Below are 20,023 nucleotides of genomic sequence, written 5' to 3' on the forward strand. Positions count from 1 at the left end.
CTGCCTCACTGCAGCAATGCCACAGCCCTGAACTGGGGGCAAAACTGTATGCAAACAAAATCTAAACAAGCCAGAGAACTGAATTCAAGGAAGGGATTGGCACATCCAGCCATCTGCCCCACTATCCTGGAGCTGCAGACCTCCGAAATTGGATTACACAGTCAGCAAATACCGCAGGAGCCTGAACTTCGTGTCCTTGCTTGGACAAAGAGAACAACTCATGCAGACTAGCGTGAGGGTTTTTTCAAGCATTTAAATGTTTTTGCAATGGGAAGGCAATCAGAGCAAGCTACTGTACCACCAATAGGTCAGCTTTGGAGAACAGGTCTCCCCGCCTCGGTTTCTGTTTGAAATGGCACGGCTTATCTGATCTTTCTTCAGTCTTTTGGGGTTGGGGCTTTTTTTTTTCTGGTAAATGTAAAGGTCACCTTTGAAACCTAATGGTCATGGACAAGGTGTATAATTCTCAGTGTAAAATTTGTAATATGCAACAAGATGGCTCATCTTGTGAAAGCCAGTTTGTTCAGAATCTTTTACTTCACTTTTATTCTTTGGGAGTAAAGGGTTGGGTTTTGGTAGATCCATTGCCTTTTGTGTCTCATAAGTAGAATATTTATGAACAGAGAAAGATGGTCCACTTTTTGAAAAATCCACTGTAGTGTAAGCCTTTGGACTAAAACCTCTTGAAGCTGTGTAAATACTGTAAATACTTTGCATATTTACTCGATGTATCCTATAGTTTAAATGAGTTAAAAATAAAAAAAAGGAGGCAGTCCTGTTTTTATGCAGATAACAATGTTCCTGCCACAGGAAGCTCAACGAGTGGTGGTTAATAGCTGACACGAAGTTGAGACATAAGCTTTCTTAAACGACGTCTGAACAACACAGCTCACTTTTCAAATATCAACTACGATTATTGTTTCAGAAATAACATCCCACTGCGCATGGAGGAGGATAATTTCAGAGTACTTTGCAAGCCTATTGAAGCTGGCAACTGATAGGCTTGCCCAGCACCAGGGAGGTGTCTCAAAGCATCAAGGTGCCACCGGGAGGCAATTTAAATAGCACGAGGGCGAGTTATAATGCCAAGGGGAATAAAAGCTGTATGTGCATGTTCAGTGGTGTGCTGTGCCCCCGATGCCTGCACCAAGGGGGCCCAGAAGGGAGTAGCCCCGAGGGCAGTAGTGCAAGCACTCAGCCTGCAAGGCTTGCTGGCCACCACCACTGGGATAGAGCATCCTACAGCCATGCCCTGGGACCGGCTCAGGGCCAATTCCAGGCCGTAGGAGCGGGACAGCCACCTCAGGCACATCCCCGTAGGATCACTGTCAGGCATTATGCTCCCTAACTGGGAGATGCCAGCCCTAGGCAGTGTACCCAAGGATGCACCCTGCGGATGCGCCTCATCAGCCCAATGAAAAGCTACATGGATACCCCCATCCTCCCATTCCCACTTCCAGATGCCCAAATTTTCCATCATCTGGAACACCCCAGTCCTGTATTGTGCTAAACAAATCTCCTCGGTTATTTTGACTTGATATTTATAAATCAGACAATTAACTCTTTCTCCCCAGATTTCAGTTCAGGATCCTCTGCACTGGCAAGGCTCTTAGAGATTTCTCTATAAGACCGTGATGACTTTGTGAAGGTTAAGTTCTCATGAGCTCTGAGTCTGCACTGAAGTAAGATGAAGGAAAATTAAATTATATCCTAAATTATCACTTATACTATCTGCCTATGAATCTATCTATAGATATCTTTTTTTTTTCTATTATTTCTAGGCTTTTGAAAAATACCAGTCACATCAAAGCACATGGGGAAAGGTGATGACAGAGTGGGTGCAAAAGTGGACCTTAGCTTAACAAGCCTGAGCCGAAGATACCTAATTTTCCTTTTGCTTAGCTCATCTGTGTCATCTTAGTGTGTCTCTACATCTCTGTCACTGTAGGAGCTGCTGCTATTCACTCTACCTGGTCAGGGCAACAGAGAGTGTCCTTTCCTGAGCGTGGGATGGATCTTTGCTTAGCCTCTGAACAGCCAGGCTGGCTGCACTGAGCTATGCATTGCGTAAATTTGAGGTCACTTGTGGTCTTGTGTCATAGTAGTAAAAAAGAGGTTATACAACTTCATGGGCCTGCAAGAGCAATTGCAAGGATGAAAAACCAGGTTAAAAGACCCAGCTGTAGTCCTAATTCCACCTGGACGCAGAGATGATAAAACCTTTGAGGGGCTATTCTTCAGGGGTAGGGAAGGAGTTAATGTGTTCTGTTTTCGACATGCTACAAAAGTATGCTAGGAGCCAACCTTGGTTATCTTCCTCCCTCTCTTCCCTACCCAAGAAGGGAATGGATCCCAGTGGATCCCATGGGACTGGGAGATGAGCCAGGACCTGCTCAGTGCAGGTGTGGAGGGTAAGGTTGGACTTCATTAACTGCTTGTGAGAACTGAACTAGGTGAGCTTCCCAGCCCAGACACAAAGCTCTCCTGACCAGAAGAACTTCTCCAGGTGGGGAAATGGTACTTTGTGTAGCCCAGTCAGGCCAGATACCCTAAAAGTTACTGCTAAGGAAAAGAAATCATGCCGATGAACCTCAAGCATTGTATTTCACCTGTCACAGTGATGCCTGTCAGAACATGTAACCTGACAAGTCCTGAAAACCCTCACTACGTATAAATTGATTATGGGTTTGAGCAGATGCAGAGGGAATGTGAATTGCTTGAAATCCCATGCTATTAACCGAGAAACACTGACAGGGTTTGGTGCCATGTCTTGAACTAGTTGACAGGCAATAATAAGCAACAATCTAACTCTGACATCTTTCAAGGCTGATGATCTAATGAACTGCAGAGATGTAGTTCAAGGATAAGGACACCTTCCTGAAAAGCACAAGATGAAAATGAGCAGGATGGAAACCACTGGAACACACTCAGGCAAAATCAAATCCCAGTGATATAGCAGGAACAGTTGGCTAAAGAAGCAAGTTCCACTGAAGTATTTTGGGGTCTCCAAACACTGATCTCCCAGCTGAAAGTTTAGTTGCTACAAAGCTATGCATAGGATTTATTTCCAAAAATTCATCTGAGGTTCTGTGGCCTTTTAGAAGTATCAGCCCCCAACTGCAAGGATGACACTGGTAATAATCTGTGAGTGAAGAGAAATTTCATGCATATATTGTTGTCCCCATGGCAGAACACCATCACCGAAGAAGAAGTTCAGAGGATGAAGGAGCAATTCATGTGTGCCTACGATGTCACCGCAGATGGACGCCTGCAAATCCAAGAGGTATGTCTCTCCAGCCCCAGTCCAGGATTTATTTTACAAAAAGAGGGAGAAATAAGACCTAGAGAAGTCTTGGGAGATATGGGAGATAGAGCCTGAGTGGAGAGGAGGTGAGTCATGGAGTATGACATTAACCAGATCTCTTGGTTTGGGCTTTAATTCCAAGGTAACAACATGCTTAGCTTATATTTCCCATATTGGGTCAGCAGCCACCCAAGATTTTTCGTATCTTTACTTTCATGGTCTGGGTTAATTCTGGGGTATTTTTAATGTGTTTTGGGGTTTTTTCCAGCTTGCAAATATGATCTTGCCAGACGATGAGAACTTTCTGCTGCTTTTCCGGCGGGAAACTCCCTTGGATAACAGTGTGGAATTCATGCGGGTTTGTATCTCTGCATTGACTCTTCCCCTTGCACACCAACAGCTGCTTCAATACGTACGTTTCCACCATATGTAGAACGGGATGGGGAATACATGAGTATGTTGGAATCAAAACACATTCTGACTTGTTGAGATAGAGAAGGTTATACCTCATTCACACCAGCAAAGCAGAGATGTGGTAGCTAGGGCTGGACCAAGGGCACCTGACCAGTTCTTTAACTTTGCAAAGACTCTCAGCTACCTATTGGTCATGCCACCAGAGACAAAACCTTACTTACTACTTACGCACTGATAAACTCAGACCTCTTGGGAGCTCCAGCCAAAGCTGCAGCTCCTCACTCACAGCATACACCAAGTGAGCAGACCGGGCATGTTTTAAGCACCGTTTTATCCTGAAACATTAGCGTGGCAGGGTGTGGAGTGGAAATCTCCATAAGCCAAGGAGCACAACCCCATAAGGTTTCTTTAACCCTTCCCAATTTCCCTCCAGTCTCTGCCCATATGTCTCCCAGCACAGAATTTCAATCTTTCCAAGAGTGCTTGAAGTTACTTTTGCTTCACATCCAAGCTGGGGGCTTCGGCGGATCAATGGCCAGTTGTGTACAGCTGTGACTTTTATTCACGGGGCAATAAGGGAAGCTGCATGTACAAATTAGGTAAGAAATGTGGAGCAGTTTCTCAGTCATTTCTTCCTTTTCCAGACAGTGCGTCTACATTAAATATGTGATAGCAACATGTCACTTGTACAGCATCCAAGTGGGAGTAACAGCTATTGTGTGGAAAGTTTATTTTATTTCATCTACAATTAATTAAATACTGGACAATGCAACAGCTTGCTCATTATGGAAGTCCTAATTTGAATCTTTATTCTCTGTCACCCAAGCAGATGATGAATTGCAATATTTATGTGGTCATATCAATCTATCCCCATCCAGATCTGGCGCAGTTACGATGCTGACAGCAGTGGATTTATTTCAGCTGGTGAGCTCAAAGTAAGTTATTCTAACAAGTCTCTTTCAGCTTGATCTACATCCCATTGATGTCACCAGGAGCCTTTCCATCAGCTTTACCAATTTGCTGCCCTTTTGTGCAGTTGACAAATGGCATTTCTGGGTCGCTCACAGCGAGTTTAAGGACTGGGGACCTTCCAGCCTTCTGGCAGGGCTGCAGGGACCCTGCTGAGATGGAGGATGCTCTGCTATTGCGCTTGCTGTCCTGCTTCCCCTTTGCCTCGTCCCATGACCCCACTTGCTTTGGTGCCCCCTGAGAATACAAGAACCCCAGTAGGCATGCCTCACCTTGGCCTTGCAAATGTGCTTCTCCCAGCTAAACAGAGCCAAAGCTGTTGTATTTTATTAATGGGATTTCTTCACAACTTCATCCTGAGCCTGCAGATTTTCTGAATGCTGATTTCTTTTTAAGGCTCAGGCTATTGCGGCAGAAGCCTGTTCAGACACCTGGCCTTGAACCAGCCAGGCCCAGAAGTCCCTCCCAGGCCCTCAGACCCTGTGCTAACCTCTTGGCTTGTGGCTCCAGCCCATGCCCCACTGGCAACATAAGCAGATGCTTAAGTGTCTTGCTGAATAGTGACTATTTTGATTTGAGATCAGTTAGCAAATAGTGCAGGACTTGTGTTTTCTTTTTCTTATTTTGTTGGTTTAATTATGACTTATTTGAAACTGCCTGCTCTGGGGATATTTGGTTATATTCAAATTTATTTGAAAAAAATATGTTTGAACTAAAAAGTGTGAGCTTTATGTGAAATTGAAGACACTAGTACTAATCAGGAATGTGAAATATGATTCATATAGCCCTGCTTAATTTGGATCTGTTTTCTTACTGTTATTTCCTGAGTTTGCTCCAAAGAGTAAAATTTGTCTCTTTCCTTACTACAGGATTTCCTGCGAGATCTCTTTTTGCAGCATAACAAGGTGGTTGCTGAAGTAAAGCTGGAAGAATATACTGATACCATGGTAAGAAAAGGCAGTGCTAATATTGTTTAGATTATACAACCACCTAAAAATCTCCCTCGGGGTTAATGTCTGGATATTTGGTGCCACAGATGCCCTCTCAAAAAAGTATTTCTTCTCTAAGAGATCCCTGTGGGAAGTTAGCACATGCTGCTGCTGTTCCTTTGTACTGCACTGGACAACAGCTGTGAACAGCATTTCAAAGATTTTTGCTCTGAGTTGCAGTTTCCTACGAGAAAACAGTTTGTCTTATGACAAAGCAAACTGAGCCCTAAATCCATTAAAAAAAAGTAAGTTGAGGTGCATTCGTCTATAGGGTGCATTCAGCCTCAGCCAGATCCCCAGGTCCTTCCCTCTCTCTCTCTCCCAGCAAATCCTTTCCTCCCAAGACGCACAGGTATCTGGCTCTTCTGGTCTGCAAAGCCCAGTAAGTGGTGCTGGCTCTCTGCTGCTTCCCTGCGAGGCTGGAAGGTTGAAAGCTTCAACTTCATCCCTGCCTTATCACAACACGGATTTTATCCCGCAACTAGCAACGTTAATACTTGGTGTAAGTTTAGCATCAGTCACCTGGATTTGAGAGCAACTTATTATATCTAAGTATATAGTTCCACTCGCAGACATCTACCATTGCAATTTTCTAAATGATTTTCAGATGGGATTGCCTTGCTTCTTGGCACTAAATCTGTGTTTGTACCTAAAGAACAGCTCGGTATGCAAGCAAACGAGGAGCTGCCCGCATATTTTACAATACCATGTTATGTATGCATGAGGCGTCTGTGCCTGGAAATGTGACCCTTTCGAGCAAAGCAAAAACCTGTACCATTACAGAAGAGTGTACCTCGTTTTTCATATTTATAAGGCAGTGAAGGGAGAGGAAGGCAGACTGCAGAAAGGCTCTTCCAAGTAGCAGAGCTTGAAAACATTAAAACCCCACAAGCTACAGCTACAACAAAAGCCTTCCTGGGAGAGCTTGCAGGTAGCAAATAGCTTTTGTGCTGCCCCATTAAGGTTTCCTTCCCCAGTGGCTAATCTCTGATCATGGGCTGGGGAACAGGCGATACGAAGCTTGTAGACATTGGGCGGTTCACTTCCTCCAAGGTCTTTCCCTTTCCAATAATTTCCCAAGAGCTAGCTGTGATTTCTGCTGCCCCAGGGCAGCTGGATATGGACGTGGTCTGGTGATGCAGCCCAGGGCCAACAGCCAGGAGGTCTGGTTTCTATTCCCATGGCTTTTTATGGGTTGGTTTTGTGTCTTTAATGAGGCAGTGTAGTCTCTACGCTACGGGATTAAGATTTGATCTGAGGAAAGGGATGCTTTGTACATCTGGGGAAATCTATGATCTGATATGCAAACGTGGCCTGTGAGGACAAAAGTTTAGGAAGATGCAATGCCAAAAGAACCAGGGATGTAAATGGTTATTAGAAAATGAGGATGGGGTGGATGATTTTTTTTTTTCCTTGCAATTCTTGCTATAACCTGAATGTCAAGGATGCTTACCCAAGAGCTAAGGTAGGATATAAAATTACAACACACATGCTCTTACCCTGTGAATTACAACACACATGCTCTTACCCTGTGATATCCTGTAGTAAAATAGAGGGTATCACGGTGAAGTAGCCACACGGACAGCATCTCTATAGTAGCAGATATGCTGCACGAAGTGATCGTGTGGGAACTTCTCTGAAGTAGTAGGGCAAAGTCACAAGGAGGGAAAAAAGATTCAGACCTACATTTGCAGTGCTGGATCCAAAACGGGGGGTGAAGTGACTTGAAGAGCCAAGAGTAAGGTCAAGGCCCAGGGTGATGGGAGCTCTCTGCTTTCTACATGGAGCAGGGAGCTGCTGAGGCACAGAGTCATGATGGGACTGTCACCATCATCACTGTCTGGGAGAGCAGAGTGACAGCAGCCCTGACATACTTTGCTGCAGAACAGGAGCCTTGCATTTCATTTCTGAGGCTTTCATGGGCTTTCTGATACATCTTCAGCAACCAACAGCACCAATTCCTCTACTGCAGAGTGGAAATACTTATATTTCTCTTCCCCATTACTTTGCTCCCGCTCTTTTCTCCATTTAGAGCACGAGGTCTTTAGGACAAGGACCTGTTTCTGCTGCACACAGCTACAGGGTCTCTCAGGGTGACCCATCTATCCAACTCAGGGCTTTCAAGTGCCACTGTAATAACATTCAGTTGAAATAAGCTGTGTCCCAGGGAGCTGTAAACCCATCTGTCTGTATGAATTTACAGAACTTTACCCTCTTTTCTGTACATCCACAGCTGGCTGCACACATCTTAAGCAGCTACTGATAGTAGTGGACCCTAGAGTCTTCTGGAGATAGGGATAAAGGGAGAAAGATAGAAACTATAATTTTAAAGAAGCTAGACCAGGCATCAGAGAGAAAAAAAAAAAGGCAATTTATGATTCTGTGCTGAGTATTTGCAGCTTCAGCTTCTGAGAGGTGTGAGCAGATATCATACTGACCAGTGCAAGCTCAATTCTTGCAACTTTCTTATGCTGCTGTGAATGATCTTACATCACATTAAAAAAAAGCTGAGAAGAAGCTGAAAGTATTTCTTGTGGAAGAGATTGACTGCCTCCAGAAAGGAACATCACTTTATCAGGTTGCATAGAAGCCATTTCTTAGGAGGCTATTCTGTTTCCTCGTGACGTTGACATCTTCTCTTCAGAGAACACTGATATAGATCAGGGAATTGATCAACAAGGGATGAACCCTTGGAAAAAAAAACAGGTAGTGAATGATCTGAATGCACAAGCCCCATGAGTCTGCTAAACCAAATCCTAAAGAGCGCTAAAGCCACTGGGGAAAGTTACAAAAGAAGAATGTTTGAATTCTCAAGACTCTTTGTGAGGGAATTAAAGTAGAAACCCTGTGCTGAGGAATATCCTTTGCAGGCAGAGTTCTTGTTAGTTTTCATGCCTCTGTGTGTGCATATATATATATGTGTGTGTGTGTATTAATAGTCATTAAGCATGTATTAATGTTTATTTACATGCACACACTTGCATAAGAAGATACATAGTCACATGCAGTTCTGAATCCTTGAAAAGAGCCCATGGGTTTTTCATTCTCCCATGGCCATAGACCAAGAGCTGTTGGCAGGGAGCAAGGTGCTCAGGGGCAGAAGCGAAGCCTTGTATTGCTCTGAGCCTCCCCAGGCAATGAGGAGATGCCCCAGGGGTATTGCAGTGTGTGCTCCAGGACACAAGGTGGGCATAGCTGGAAACAGAGGTTTTTAAGAGCATGGTGAGAATATTCTGCCTTCCTGAAGTAACACAAGCTGAAGAAATGAAAAATTGCCCCCTTGCAGTGTCACAGTGAGGAGGCTGTGGAGGATGACAGCAGTAGTTACAACCTTTCCCATTCCCTCCCCACCCTCCCTCAGCCCCCAGAGTCAAGCTGTTATTAGTTTTCTGGGTCCTGGTGAAGTTTCAGCCCATGAATACCCAGCTCACGTGTGCATTTGACAACATTTTGTCATGAGAGGCAGCTACCTTACCTGTGCATGGACACAACTGTGTACTTAGGCAAAACATTAGGAAAGCTGGAATATGTACCAGATTTGAGACACAGTTTCTGATGAGATTAGGTATTCAATCTTTTTTTCTTCCGTAAGAACAAAATTCTCACACAGCTTTTCCAACTTGCAGTGCTCATCCATCTTGAATATGCTATTACCTTGTTCATACAAACACTGATGGTTCATAGCTTCCCAGGTAGCAGCACTATACTAGTTTGTAATCCCAATGTCTGCAAGCCACGTCCAAGGAAAGCTAGTTACTGAGGCGAACTTCAGCAAATTAAGTTATATAAACTGCTGAAACAGTCACGCATGCAACGCCGTCATTCACTTTTTGCATTGCCTTATGGTGACAATGTCAGACTGAGCATAAAAAAGTCCTTAATTTGAGCATTATTATGTTTTAGCAAAACATAAAGGATATCCCCCCCCAGCCAGCATACCATCTTTGCCTACCACGAAGTAAAATTCTAGAGAGGCAATAATGTAAGTGCAGTGACTAATAATTCAACAATTCAATTCTTCAAGGCCAGGCTGGATGTGGCTCTGAGCAACCTGGTCTAGTGGAAGGTGTCCCTGCCCATGGCAGGGGGGTTGGAACTAGATGATCTTTAAGGTCCCTTCCAACCCTAACTATTCTATGATTCTATGATTCTAAGCATTGGTCATGAACTACAGCATATGAAAGTCAGTAGATGGAGATGGCTGAGGGTGAAATCTCAGCCCCAGAGAAGTTGATATAGAAATCCTCCCCGCGTAATGATGCCAGGGTTTTGCTGTGCTCATCTGCAAATACTCTCTTGGGGACCGGGCTGTGTACCCTGAGCACGCGAGCCCACAGCTGACAGGCTGAGGGCTCCTCATCTCAATGCAAAGGGGAGCAGGTTGACTTCTTCCTCAGGATGGCCTGTGTCCATGAGTAGGTGTTGTGGAGTACCTTTATTGTACATTGGGGGGCATTTCTTTTGCTCCTGGGGCTGCTGCCTGTCCCCTCTGAGAGGACAATGCTAGAGGTGCAGCATGACCACTTCTTCGGCTGTGAAAGCCTGTCTGTCTGTCTGTGCTCAGCGACAATGCCAGGGTACTAATGCAGGGAAATAAAAGTTAGAGCACAAAATATCCAGGTGATTTGCCCCCTTAACGCCTTACTGGCTGAGCTAGCTTATCTGTGTTAATGAAATTTCTTATGACCACCAAAGAAATGGTGTAATAATGGAAAGGCAAATATTTATTGTGTTGACAAAAGCCTAAATGGAGTTCTTTATGTTAGTTAACACACTGAGCAAACTTCCTAAAGCTCTAGAGATGCAGTAGGAGTGGCACATAGCCTGCAAGACCGGTTGCCTAAAGGAGCAGTCGTTATACATCTCTTCTCCAGATAGCTGTCCACGCTGGCCTCCCTCACAGGCTGCTTGTAAGGATGCCATGACCTCCAAGAGACTGCACCTCCAGTGGTGCACTGACGCTGCAACCATCCCATCTCCTGACCCCAGCCACCACTATGGGAGTCCCCCCCTCAACTCCTGAGAGCTTCCTCCTGGCTTTGGGTCGGTGCAATTCCTCTCGCTGCTTTGCTGTGTGTGATTAAGGGAGGGCTCCTGCACAGCTGATGAACACAACAGAGGGAAATCTGCCTCCCGTGTCCCTTCCAGGCTTAATCCTGGCAGTGCCGTCACCTCCAGTTTTGCACCACTAGCTTTGCACCTCCTAGCTTTAGCCAGGAGAAGCAGAAAATCCCATCGTTCCTGAAGATCAAAACCACCAAAACCCAGGAGCCTGCAGGCTCTTGAAAACACCAACAGGTAACATCTTGGTCTTTTAGGAGCCAAAACACTTTGAAAAATCCTGCACTAAATGACTTGTGTAAATTACACAGGCAACGCAGACAGGCAGAGCACCGAGCTTTTGTCCCAAGGGTCACTTTCTGGCCATTAGGACACTCCTGTCGCTCTGCAAAAGCCTTTGGTCCCCATCCTTCCCGAAGGAAATGAGCCATAGGCTGTCCTGCAGCTGGGGCACGTGCCTGTCTTTGTACACCCTCAATAACTTCTGTACTCACTGGCCAATTTTAGTTACAGCTGCTGGATATAGATGCCCCTGATGAACATATTCGTGAGAGTAGGAGGTCAGGCAAGAGCCGACTCTTTCTACGTCCCACCTGAGGGGTAAAACACTTCATTACACCCAGAGAACCAGAACCAGAGAAGGTTTAAAAGCAGGCTTTAGTGACTCCACTGATCACAGAACCATTTATTTTGGTTGTTTACTTCTGTCCTTATCTCTGTCACTGAAAATAATTCAGATTTATAATCTTATATTGCTCTTCAAAGCATGTGTGTGTTTATCATATCCTGGTGTTTTGGTGGCTTTCTTTACAACACCAGACTGGGAAAGCAGAGATAATTCCTTTGCTGAATTCAAAGCTAATGGCAGTTTCTATTTAATTCAGCACTTAAAAAAACAAGATGTAAAAACCCTTATTTTGCAAACCCAGCTCTTACTTATGCTCTGTCTGCCTCAGAGTGCATGGCCTACATTCAGACAAACAGAACTAAGACTTCCCTGGTGCACTGCCATGAAAATGTCAGTGAGTTAATTTGTGCAAACACTTTAAAACACGAGGTAATTTGACAGTAAAATACATGCATCATTTTATAAAGCATACTGCTGGGTGCAGCAAAGCTTTTAGTAAAACTGAGTGCTATTTAAACATGCCAGACCTTATCCTTAACCACACTGAGACGTTTCCTATCAGCCTGGCAGCATAAATATACCTTTTAAGAGTGTAAACTGAAAATCCATCAAGTTTAACATAACAAGATGGTGTGTAAAGGCAAAAGTTTATATTAGAAACAGCCTCATAACAATTCCAAATGTCTGCTTCTCCCATGACATACGCTTTGTCGTTTGGGGTGGGCACTCTCTGTCATTCTCTGAGTACTGATGTGCACAATTAGCAGATCAGATCAATGTTTGAAATTTGAAAGTTTAATTAATAAACATTACCCCAGTCTTTTCCTGAGTAATGCAGCCCAAGATTGCCATGTAGCGGGTATGCATGAGCTCCAGTTGTCCAGATAATAGGATTAAGTCTATCTTATTAGCTGTGGTAGCTGAACAAATTCAGTGAACACTTTTCTGTCTTCCCTATGTTTTCCATCTTTCACGTGGAAGTCACTAGACAAGAATTACCTCAGCCTAGCTCTTCCAACTAGATTTTTTTTTTTCCTCATTGACTGGTATGGGCAATCAAAATATTGAATAGGTTTGGAAATTTTATTCAGGATACTTGTTACAGGAAAAGGTGAAATAATTTGAAAACACAAAGATACTATCCTGGTACTGCAAAAGCAGAGCTGAGTGAAAGAGGTCAGAGAGGGGGGCTGGTTACCTCTAAGTAGTCATGGTCAACCACTGAAAGTTTAATGTTAACCTGAAAGACAGGGTGCAAATTAAGCAAATTGACTGGGGATGTTGCTTTTCATTAAGTGCTTCACTCAGGAAAGTATTATCTCTGCAGTTAAATGTGATTTAAAGGGGTCTGTGCTAATGCTGGAATGTTGTAAAGTGTTTAGAAATGAATAAAGTTGAAGATTAAAGCTCAGAAAATTTGTAACAAAGCAGAAAGACTTTCACATCTCAACCATCACCTCTATCTAACCTGTTTCCTTAAGCTTTGCAGCCTCCTGTGACTACTTACAACTACTGAAACAGTGAAACATGCTTCACCCGCAAAATGGACCAGATGTGGGGCAGGCAGGACACCCAGAGTCCCCAGACAAGAGTAGCTATGCTAGGGTGCTTATTTCTTTATTTCGTGGAAAAGGATATGAGACTTGACATGTTTTACTGGAAAAGAAACTCGTGGCTTGTCTCAGACAGACCTATGTGAAATGAAAAATGGACCTACATCTGCCTCTTGGATTGGGAACCACCAGCTCTGTCCTGGTCCCAGAAGCTGCCATCATGGTCAGCACTTATAGGTATTCATCAGCGAGCTTGTATGGTGGTCAGGACCTTCAGGTCATGGAGGTGAACTTATTCCAAAATCTCTGTGTTTGCTTTCCTGAGTCATCACAGTAGGAAAAACATATCTGAATCTAAAGTCTGGGCTGAAATGACAGGTTTTAGTCTTAAGGGTGTAGTTCTGAGACACACAGAGAATGGGAGAAAATAAAAAACACTTTCAGGAACTCAGAAACATGTAGGAGAATCCAGGTGAAGCTCAAAGAGTGCCAAAGTTTTAGCGTGTTTTGGTAAGGACACTATCTTTGTGTGAAGGAAAGACTTAGGGCATGTCTTCAGCCAGAGCTGCCCTGTCCCGGGCAGCAGAGTCCCTGAAAGCTTCACCCCACGCTTCCCACCAAACACCGTCCCCTCCCACCTCGCTGGTGATTTCTTTCAGACCGTGTGGGTAACTAAGGACCCTTGGTGGCCTCAACAGAGGGATTTAGAGTGACATTTCCAAAGTGCTTACATTACTGAAGAGCCTAGGGACTATGGCATACCCACCACCCAAATGTTGGTACTTTCTCTAGCTGGCTAAATAAGGGTTGTATCCATAAGCTTCCTTCATGGAGTATTTTTCAGACCAATAGCATAAGCTGGATGTTGCAAAGCCACCTGTGGTGGACAGTCTGCAAAAATGAGCCAGTAAGGGTATGTCCCCCTTCCAGTGGGATAACTGATGGGGCAGAAGGCAGGATGGGATAAGTTAGATAAGCCAGAGAGGGACAACTTGGACTGATGGAGCGTAAGAAAATTCCTCAGGATGACTCGGCAGCTTTATTTGTCTCTCCAGCTCTAGGGCTAAGGAAGATTCAGAGGTCTTTCTTCTGTCATTTAGTGGCTCTGCACAGAGCACATGCTCAGCAGAGGCCAGTGAAATGGGAAAGTGGCTTTTCTTGTGCCACTGAACACCTGCATGGCTCTCAGCATGTGATTTTTCCAAAAAACTCAGTATGAGCCTTCAGACATTCATAGGAGTTTTAGATTGTCTTTCAGTGGGAGGAGAAGTGATCCCATACCCAGTGCTCTTCAAAAATCCCATCCAAACCTCAGCAGTGTAGATCACATGGAATAATTGATGGAATAAAATCCTGTTGCAGAATCTTATCTAAACCCAGTGCAATAAAGGGTTACCATAGGCTCACCATCTTCAGTGTAGATGCCTGCCCTTGAGCAAGGGGCAGGGAGGAGGCAGCACTGACAAAATAGGCATCACATTCATGCAAGGGCTCTCCGAGAAATGGCAGGTGATACCTATCCTCATGCACGTGTCAGGCTCTGCCCGGGTTTTGCTGCTGGGAAGTGCTTGGGCCTGCCACTGGCTCTTCCCAGAGCTTGCACAGGGTCAAGCTGTATCACAGAGGGTGGTCCTCTCTCCCTAAGCCTCCTGAGATGCTCCCTCTAAGCCTCATGAGATGGGGACTTGTACGGGCCTTTTCCAGAAGGTGTGCAGTTAATTACACCAAAGATTTGTAGTGACCTGGTAATAACCATTAAATAAGCAAATAAGATTCATGAAGGTAAGAATAAAGCATATTCTATTACTAAGTATCTAACGAAGAATGGCAACCCATCTTAGTAAATTATTAATCTTCCCTCCCCAATGTGGAATACATTTTTTCTAGAGCTTTGAGCCATGAGTTATTCAGGTTTGAAACCCATTAAACATCTCTCCCTCTTTCCCCCTAACAAACTCTTATTTGTGCCTTGCAGAGAAACACAGTACCACATACAATAAATAAATAATATCTGGTGGTGACTCATTGAAAAGATCGTATTAAGGAAAATACAATATTAAGGAAAGGTTAACTTTTGTATTCACACAGATTAACCTCTTAACTTCGGCAGCCTGAATCTCCTTCCCAGTCTTAGCGCTTTCTGACAGCAGGCTCCGAGCCAAGAAAAGCCCACCGGCTTTAGCAGCGTAAAACCCTGACTTGAGTGTCTATCAGAAGATGACATTTGTGCCTCAGCCGATCGGTAGCCACAGCAACGGTCAAAGATAAGGATGAAGTCGGGCTGGAAGGGTTTAGAAGATCTCCGCTTTGGTTTTTTGGCATTTTTTGAGGGGCCAAGGAAAGGCCAGTGTTTAGTTTCTTAAGGCATTTGCTGGAGAGCTGTCTTTATCCCTGTGTAGGATAAAGGGAGCAGTGCTGGTATTGGATTGCTTGGGTTGTCGTTGTCAGAAAGCAGGAGGGTTTTGCTATGCTCTTGTGCCACTTGGTGCCATGCCTCTGGGGGCTCAGGCAAGCACCCCGAGCAAGCAGAGGTGAGGGCACAGGGCAGAGCAAAATGTATGTTGGTTCTTTTGTATGTGTGTTCTCCTCATGGCCTGTCTACTTCATATCTGTCTTTTTGATTTTCAGATGAAGATCTTTGACAAAAACAAAGATGGACGGCTGGACCTGAATGACCTGGCGAGGTAGGCTTTGATAATATTGATGGGGTGCAGCGTCAGATCGAGGCAAGGTGACGATCTCCCTCAGGGGCCGTGCATTTGAATCTTACCTCATTTCAAGTTAAATCAGCTACTCTGATGTAGGTATCCCAGGTCCATAACACATGGTTCCCATCACAATAGTCCGAGAACCTAGAGCTGGTGACACTGAGCAATGCCAGGACCAATTTGTGCATCACCAACATGCTCTGGCATGATCTGTGCTACCTCTGCAATGCTCCCCAGGAGGCGGTGAAGCAGCTGGTGGCACTGAGTCTCCAAAAGGATGGCAATCCCCTTCAGGAGGGTCACGGATGTGCATTTATTTCACATGGTCATGCACAGCAGGTATTGCAAAGAATTTTTGCTTCTTATTTGAGGAATGAAGGTGCTACCACAAAGGGATACCACAAACCCCTTTGCTACTGTCAAGGGGGAGATCTGGAGAGACAAGGTGGGTGATGACACTTATGAGTGAAACTGAGGACTCAGTCACGGGTCTCTGTCTCTTTTCTGCCCCCTCAGTGGCTTTTGTATGATTTTTGCTGTATACAGTGTGCCTCTATCTGTGATTGTATGTACAATGGTTGGATGGGACTTAACATGCAGGTACGGTCTTAAAACACCATGTGGGGGATGCAAGAGAGGTGCTGCTTTCCACTGTCTCTCTCCTTGGGTACACGAGGCATGCCAGTACAAATAACTGGAATGTACATGGCTTTCACCACTGAATATACGAAGAGAGTGGAAAATAGAGGCAGAATGGAGATTAAAGGGGCTTGTCCATGCATTTTCCTCTCATATACGGTTCCCCACTGCCCCGTTACCCACGGCGATTGAGGCTTCTCACACCCCAAACTGTTCGGTGTGTGGACACGGCTCAGCACGCCTGGTGTTGTGGGCCATGAAACCCTTCGGCAGCACAGCTGGAGAGAAAAAACCTTTTATCCGTGCTGTGAGGGGCTTTGTGAGGGAGGAAGGGAAAGGAGAGGAATTTGGCCAGTCTCAGCGCTCAAGCCAGTATTACTTTGTCCTTTATTTTACAACCACCGATTGTCCCACTAAAAGAGAGCAATAAATCACTCTTTAATGCAGCGCAGCAATCCATCGACGAGGAATTATTGTCTGGCAGCTCCTGCTTTTGAGGCTGACCACCTCCGTTGCGCTGGACCACCAGAAATACGCCGAGAGAAGCAATAGTGCTAAGAAACACGTTTGCAGTGAGCCGAAGGGTGCCTGCCATTCCGTGTCAGACAGGGAGGGAGGCATGTGTTCCCATACCAGCCCTCCATAAATAACCCCGCAGGCAATTGTCTTTTTTAAGGGCCTATAATCTAAAAATCTCTTTGCTTTATGAACCAGAAGAGTTTGGAATAGTTTGTGTGCAGAAGATAAAGCGGAAAGATCGTAATTTAAATCTCTCCACTCAGGATTCTGGCGCTCCAGGAAAATTTCCTTCTTCAATTTAAAATGGATGTAAGTAGTGCTATTTTTCGATGCATCCATCCCGTCTTTCTCAGCGAAGATAACCTGGGCCCAAACTTGAACGTTTTTTCTTTTTTCTTTTGAATCTGCTTGTCCTCTCCTCATGCAGGCTTGCAGCACGGAAGAAAGGAGGAGAGATTTTGAAAAGATCTTCGCACACTATGATGTTGTGAGTCCCAGAGCCTGTTCCCTTACAGCCTTTAAATGACAGAGATTTAACATACACTGCCAAAACTTATCCCTCCCACTGGGTGCTGTGGGGTCATCCAGGAGCTGCAGCTGTGCCTGAGCCCATGGCCTAGAGGCACCTAGGCACCAGGCTGGGGGGTAAGGTGGGGATGAAGGGGAGCGTTGCTTGGAGACCTCATGGCAAAGGACCCATTTTGGCTTTCTCCATCGCCACGATCAGTGCTGCTGCATTATCAGTATCTTCTTGCAGGAGACACAAGGGCTGTAGAGGGGTGGTGGCTTTAGCTCTAGCAGTTTCAAGCAGTTTGGGACATGCATCACCACCACCTTGAAAAATAAAAGCCCTTTCAGTACTGAACCAAGAGTTACTTGAGGCGTTTGGCCCAGGGTGGACATGACTGAGTTAAATACCTGCTAGAAATCAGAAGTTCAGTGACACTTCTGAGAGTCACGTGGCTTGCTCAGGGTGGTGACCAGCAAGCCTCACAAAATGCTGGGGAATGTTGCTACCGTTTGAGGGGATGAGATGGTTTGGGAAAAAGGAGTGGGTCTTAGAGCTATAGATCTTGGTGACTGGGTGGAGCAACTGCCCAGTAAATTTTCTGCTGGTTTTGACTTACTAGAATATTTTGATGTTTCTTCCATCTTTCAGAGTAAAACGGGAGCACTTGAAGGCCCAGAAGTGGATGGGTTTGTCAAAGACATGATGGAATTAGTTAAGGTAGCGTCACGTGTCTTTCTATTTATTAATACCCTATATTTCCAAAAGAAAGGTTCTTGTTTTGGAAAATTATATAAGTAGAGGGTCTAATGAGAATGTAGAGTCAAATTTCACTCCAATCAGCAGCAGAAATTAATGTCACAGTCTCTGCATAAACAATATAGGGCATTTCACCATGTCACAGAAATTCTGCCTGACAAATTAATACACCTTCCCTCAGAAGCTGTATTTGAGAAAGGTCCATTCTAGTTCGTACTCTGAATTAGGCGGTTCTTACAGCATCAAAAACTGTGTCAAGGTGGATCAGTCATCAGAAGTTCTTCTTTCTTCTGTTTTCACTGCAGATATGGTCCTTATCAGCGTGAGTTCATGGTTCATTAGCTCATCACAGCTACACTTGAAAATTATTTCAGCTCTATCTCTAATCAAGAATACCATGCCTGTTGTGTCACTTCAGTTTGTTATGGACAGAGTCCATCTGCGTTGGACTAACTTGAGTTTCCAGACGCAGTCCAAGATACAGCTTTTGATCCAAATATAGTCATGTCTTTGGCTGCCTCTGAGCCTGAGCCTGGGCATTTCCACGCGACATGATCTGACGGAGGGATACCCTTGCTCCCATGTCTGTTTAGCGCAGTGCAGAGGCTGAAGCTGTGGGCTGATGGCTGTGTATGTATGCACAGTATAGCTGTGGGGTGTGGAGGGAAGGGAGTGAGGACAGGTGGGAGGTTGGATCTGTGCTCTGTGCATGTGTATCCAAATGAGGGAAGGTTGTACTTTCCCTAAGGGCCTTTGTCAGCGTCATCCTTGGGCACCACAACCTGGGCATGTGAATCTGATCTCCTCCTGAGGAAGTGGGAAGAGAAGTGATACAGCATTAGGAGCGTAGGGAGACAGTGTAGCCTGTAAAGTATGCCTTTAGCGTTCATTTGAGCTGCCAAGGGTACTTTTAAGTTGCTGGCTAGCCTGTAAAATAGTAGCCTGCTGACAGACATGCCACACTGCTCCTCGTGTAGCAGGTCTGAGAGAGGAAAACAGATGGAAGCACGGGTCCAGTGGTGTCACGATCGGTATCACGCACCTTTTTGCAGGCTGTTTTTTGACACTGATCAGATACCGATGGCCTTGACTAAGAGCAAAAATCATGTTACACTTCCTTACAGTAACTCGCAGTCCCATACATCTAACCGTACCCCTCCTGTTTCTGCAGTGCTCCCCTTTGCTGTTCTCCCCCACCTCATATGAGCTGATATGGGGTCGGACTGTTTGGTTGCCCCTCCTTGGGTGGGTTTCCCTGCCACAGCACAGCCTGCTGCTTTACAAGGATGGGGAAATCCAGAGCTGGTTTCTCTCTCAGCACCATTTTTTTCCCTTTTGCCTGCAGCCCAGCATTAGCGGGGTGGACCTGGACAAGTTCCGCCAGATCCTGCTCAACCACTGCGACGTGAACAAGGACGGGAAAATTCAGAAATCCGAACTGGCTTTGTGTCTCGGGCTTAAAATGAACCCGTAGATGGGAGAGTGCTCATGGTTGTGTTTCCCTCGTGAGATTTGCCAGCTTCTCCTCGTAGAAGTGTGTCCGTGCTACTGGGTGAGGGGTGGGGAGCTGGGGCACCACGCCACCGGGCTGGGGGGCGGCTGCACGAAGATGTGGCAGAATGGGATTCACATGGAGGGCCTCCCCACTCCGCCACTCCCTTTTTGGTGTTCGCTTGCTGACGATGCTTGTGGGTCTCCTTAGCAATGTCTCTGCCCACTGGTCACCAGCTGCTCGGAAAAGGGGTTGCTGTTCTCCTCCTGCCCCCATGAAATGCTGCCCTGCCTGTCCCCAGGTTCAGTGACAAGCATCTCCTTAAAAAACATCCCATCAGTGCTCTCAGAGTGCAGGTCCTAGGCGTTTCTGATGGCTGCCTTACGTGTAAGGTTGTTACTTTGGTGAGTCTTGTGCTTTGTTTGTGCATTTAAAATATTGGATGGACGACAGTGTACTTGTGCAGAAATTAAAAAACGG

The 20,023-nt window shown here is 45.3% G+C and overlaps 1 protein-coding gene across 1 annotated transcript; it reads left to right on the forward strand.

The window, feature by feature from the left end:
• Nucleotides 1-3,163: 3,163 nt before the first annotated feature.
• Nucleotides 3,164-19,624, forward strand: SCGN (secretagogin, EF-hand calcium binding protein). Its single transcript, XM_010149661.1, has 9 exons — nucleotides 3,164-3,283; nucleotides 3,573-3,662; nucleotides 4,597-4,653; nucleotides 5,557-5,634; nucleotides 15,547-15,602; nucleotides 17,048-17,093; nucleotides 17,212-17,271; nucleotides 17,944-18,012; nucleotides 19,397-19,624. Exons 1-9 carry the CDS (start codon nucleotides 3,164-3,166, stop codon nucleotides 19,523-19,525), a joined length of 705 nt encoding a protein of 234 aa, XP_010147963.1. The 3' UTR covers nucleotides 19,526-19,624.
• The last annotated feature ends 399 nt before the right edge of the window (nucleotides 19,625-20,023 follow it).

The sequence above is a fragment of the Eurypyga helias genome, unplaced genomic scaffold (assembly GCF_000690775.1).
Source record: "Eurypyga helias isolate BGI_N326 unplaced genomic scaffold, ASM69077v1 scaffold3774, whole genome shotgun sequence".
NCBI classification, from domain to species: Eukaryota; Metazoa; Chordata; class Aves; order Eurypygiformes; family Eurypygidae; genus Eurypyga; species Eurypyga helias.

Bases quoted from the DNA above. Each gene is read 5' to 3' on its own strand.
- SCGN (XM_010149661.1), top strand. From the start codon at position 3,164: ATGCATATATTGTTGTCCCCATGGCAGAACACCATCACCGAAGAAGAA. The intron at 5,635-15,546 runs GTAAGAAAAGGC...TTTGATTTTCAG, and splicing joins AAGAATATACTGATACCATG to ATGAAGATCTTTGACAAAAA. The intron at 18,013-19,396 runs GTAGCGTCACGT...TTTTGCCTGCAG, and splicing joins ACATGATGGAATTAGTTAAG to CCCAGCATTAGCGGGGTGGA.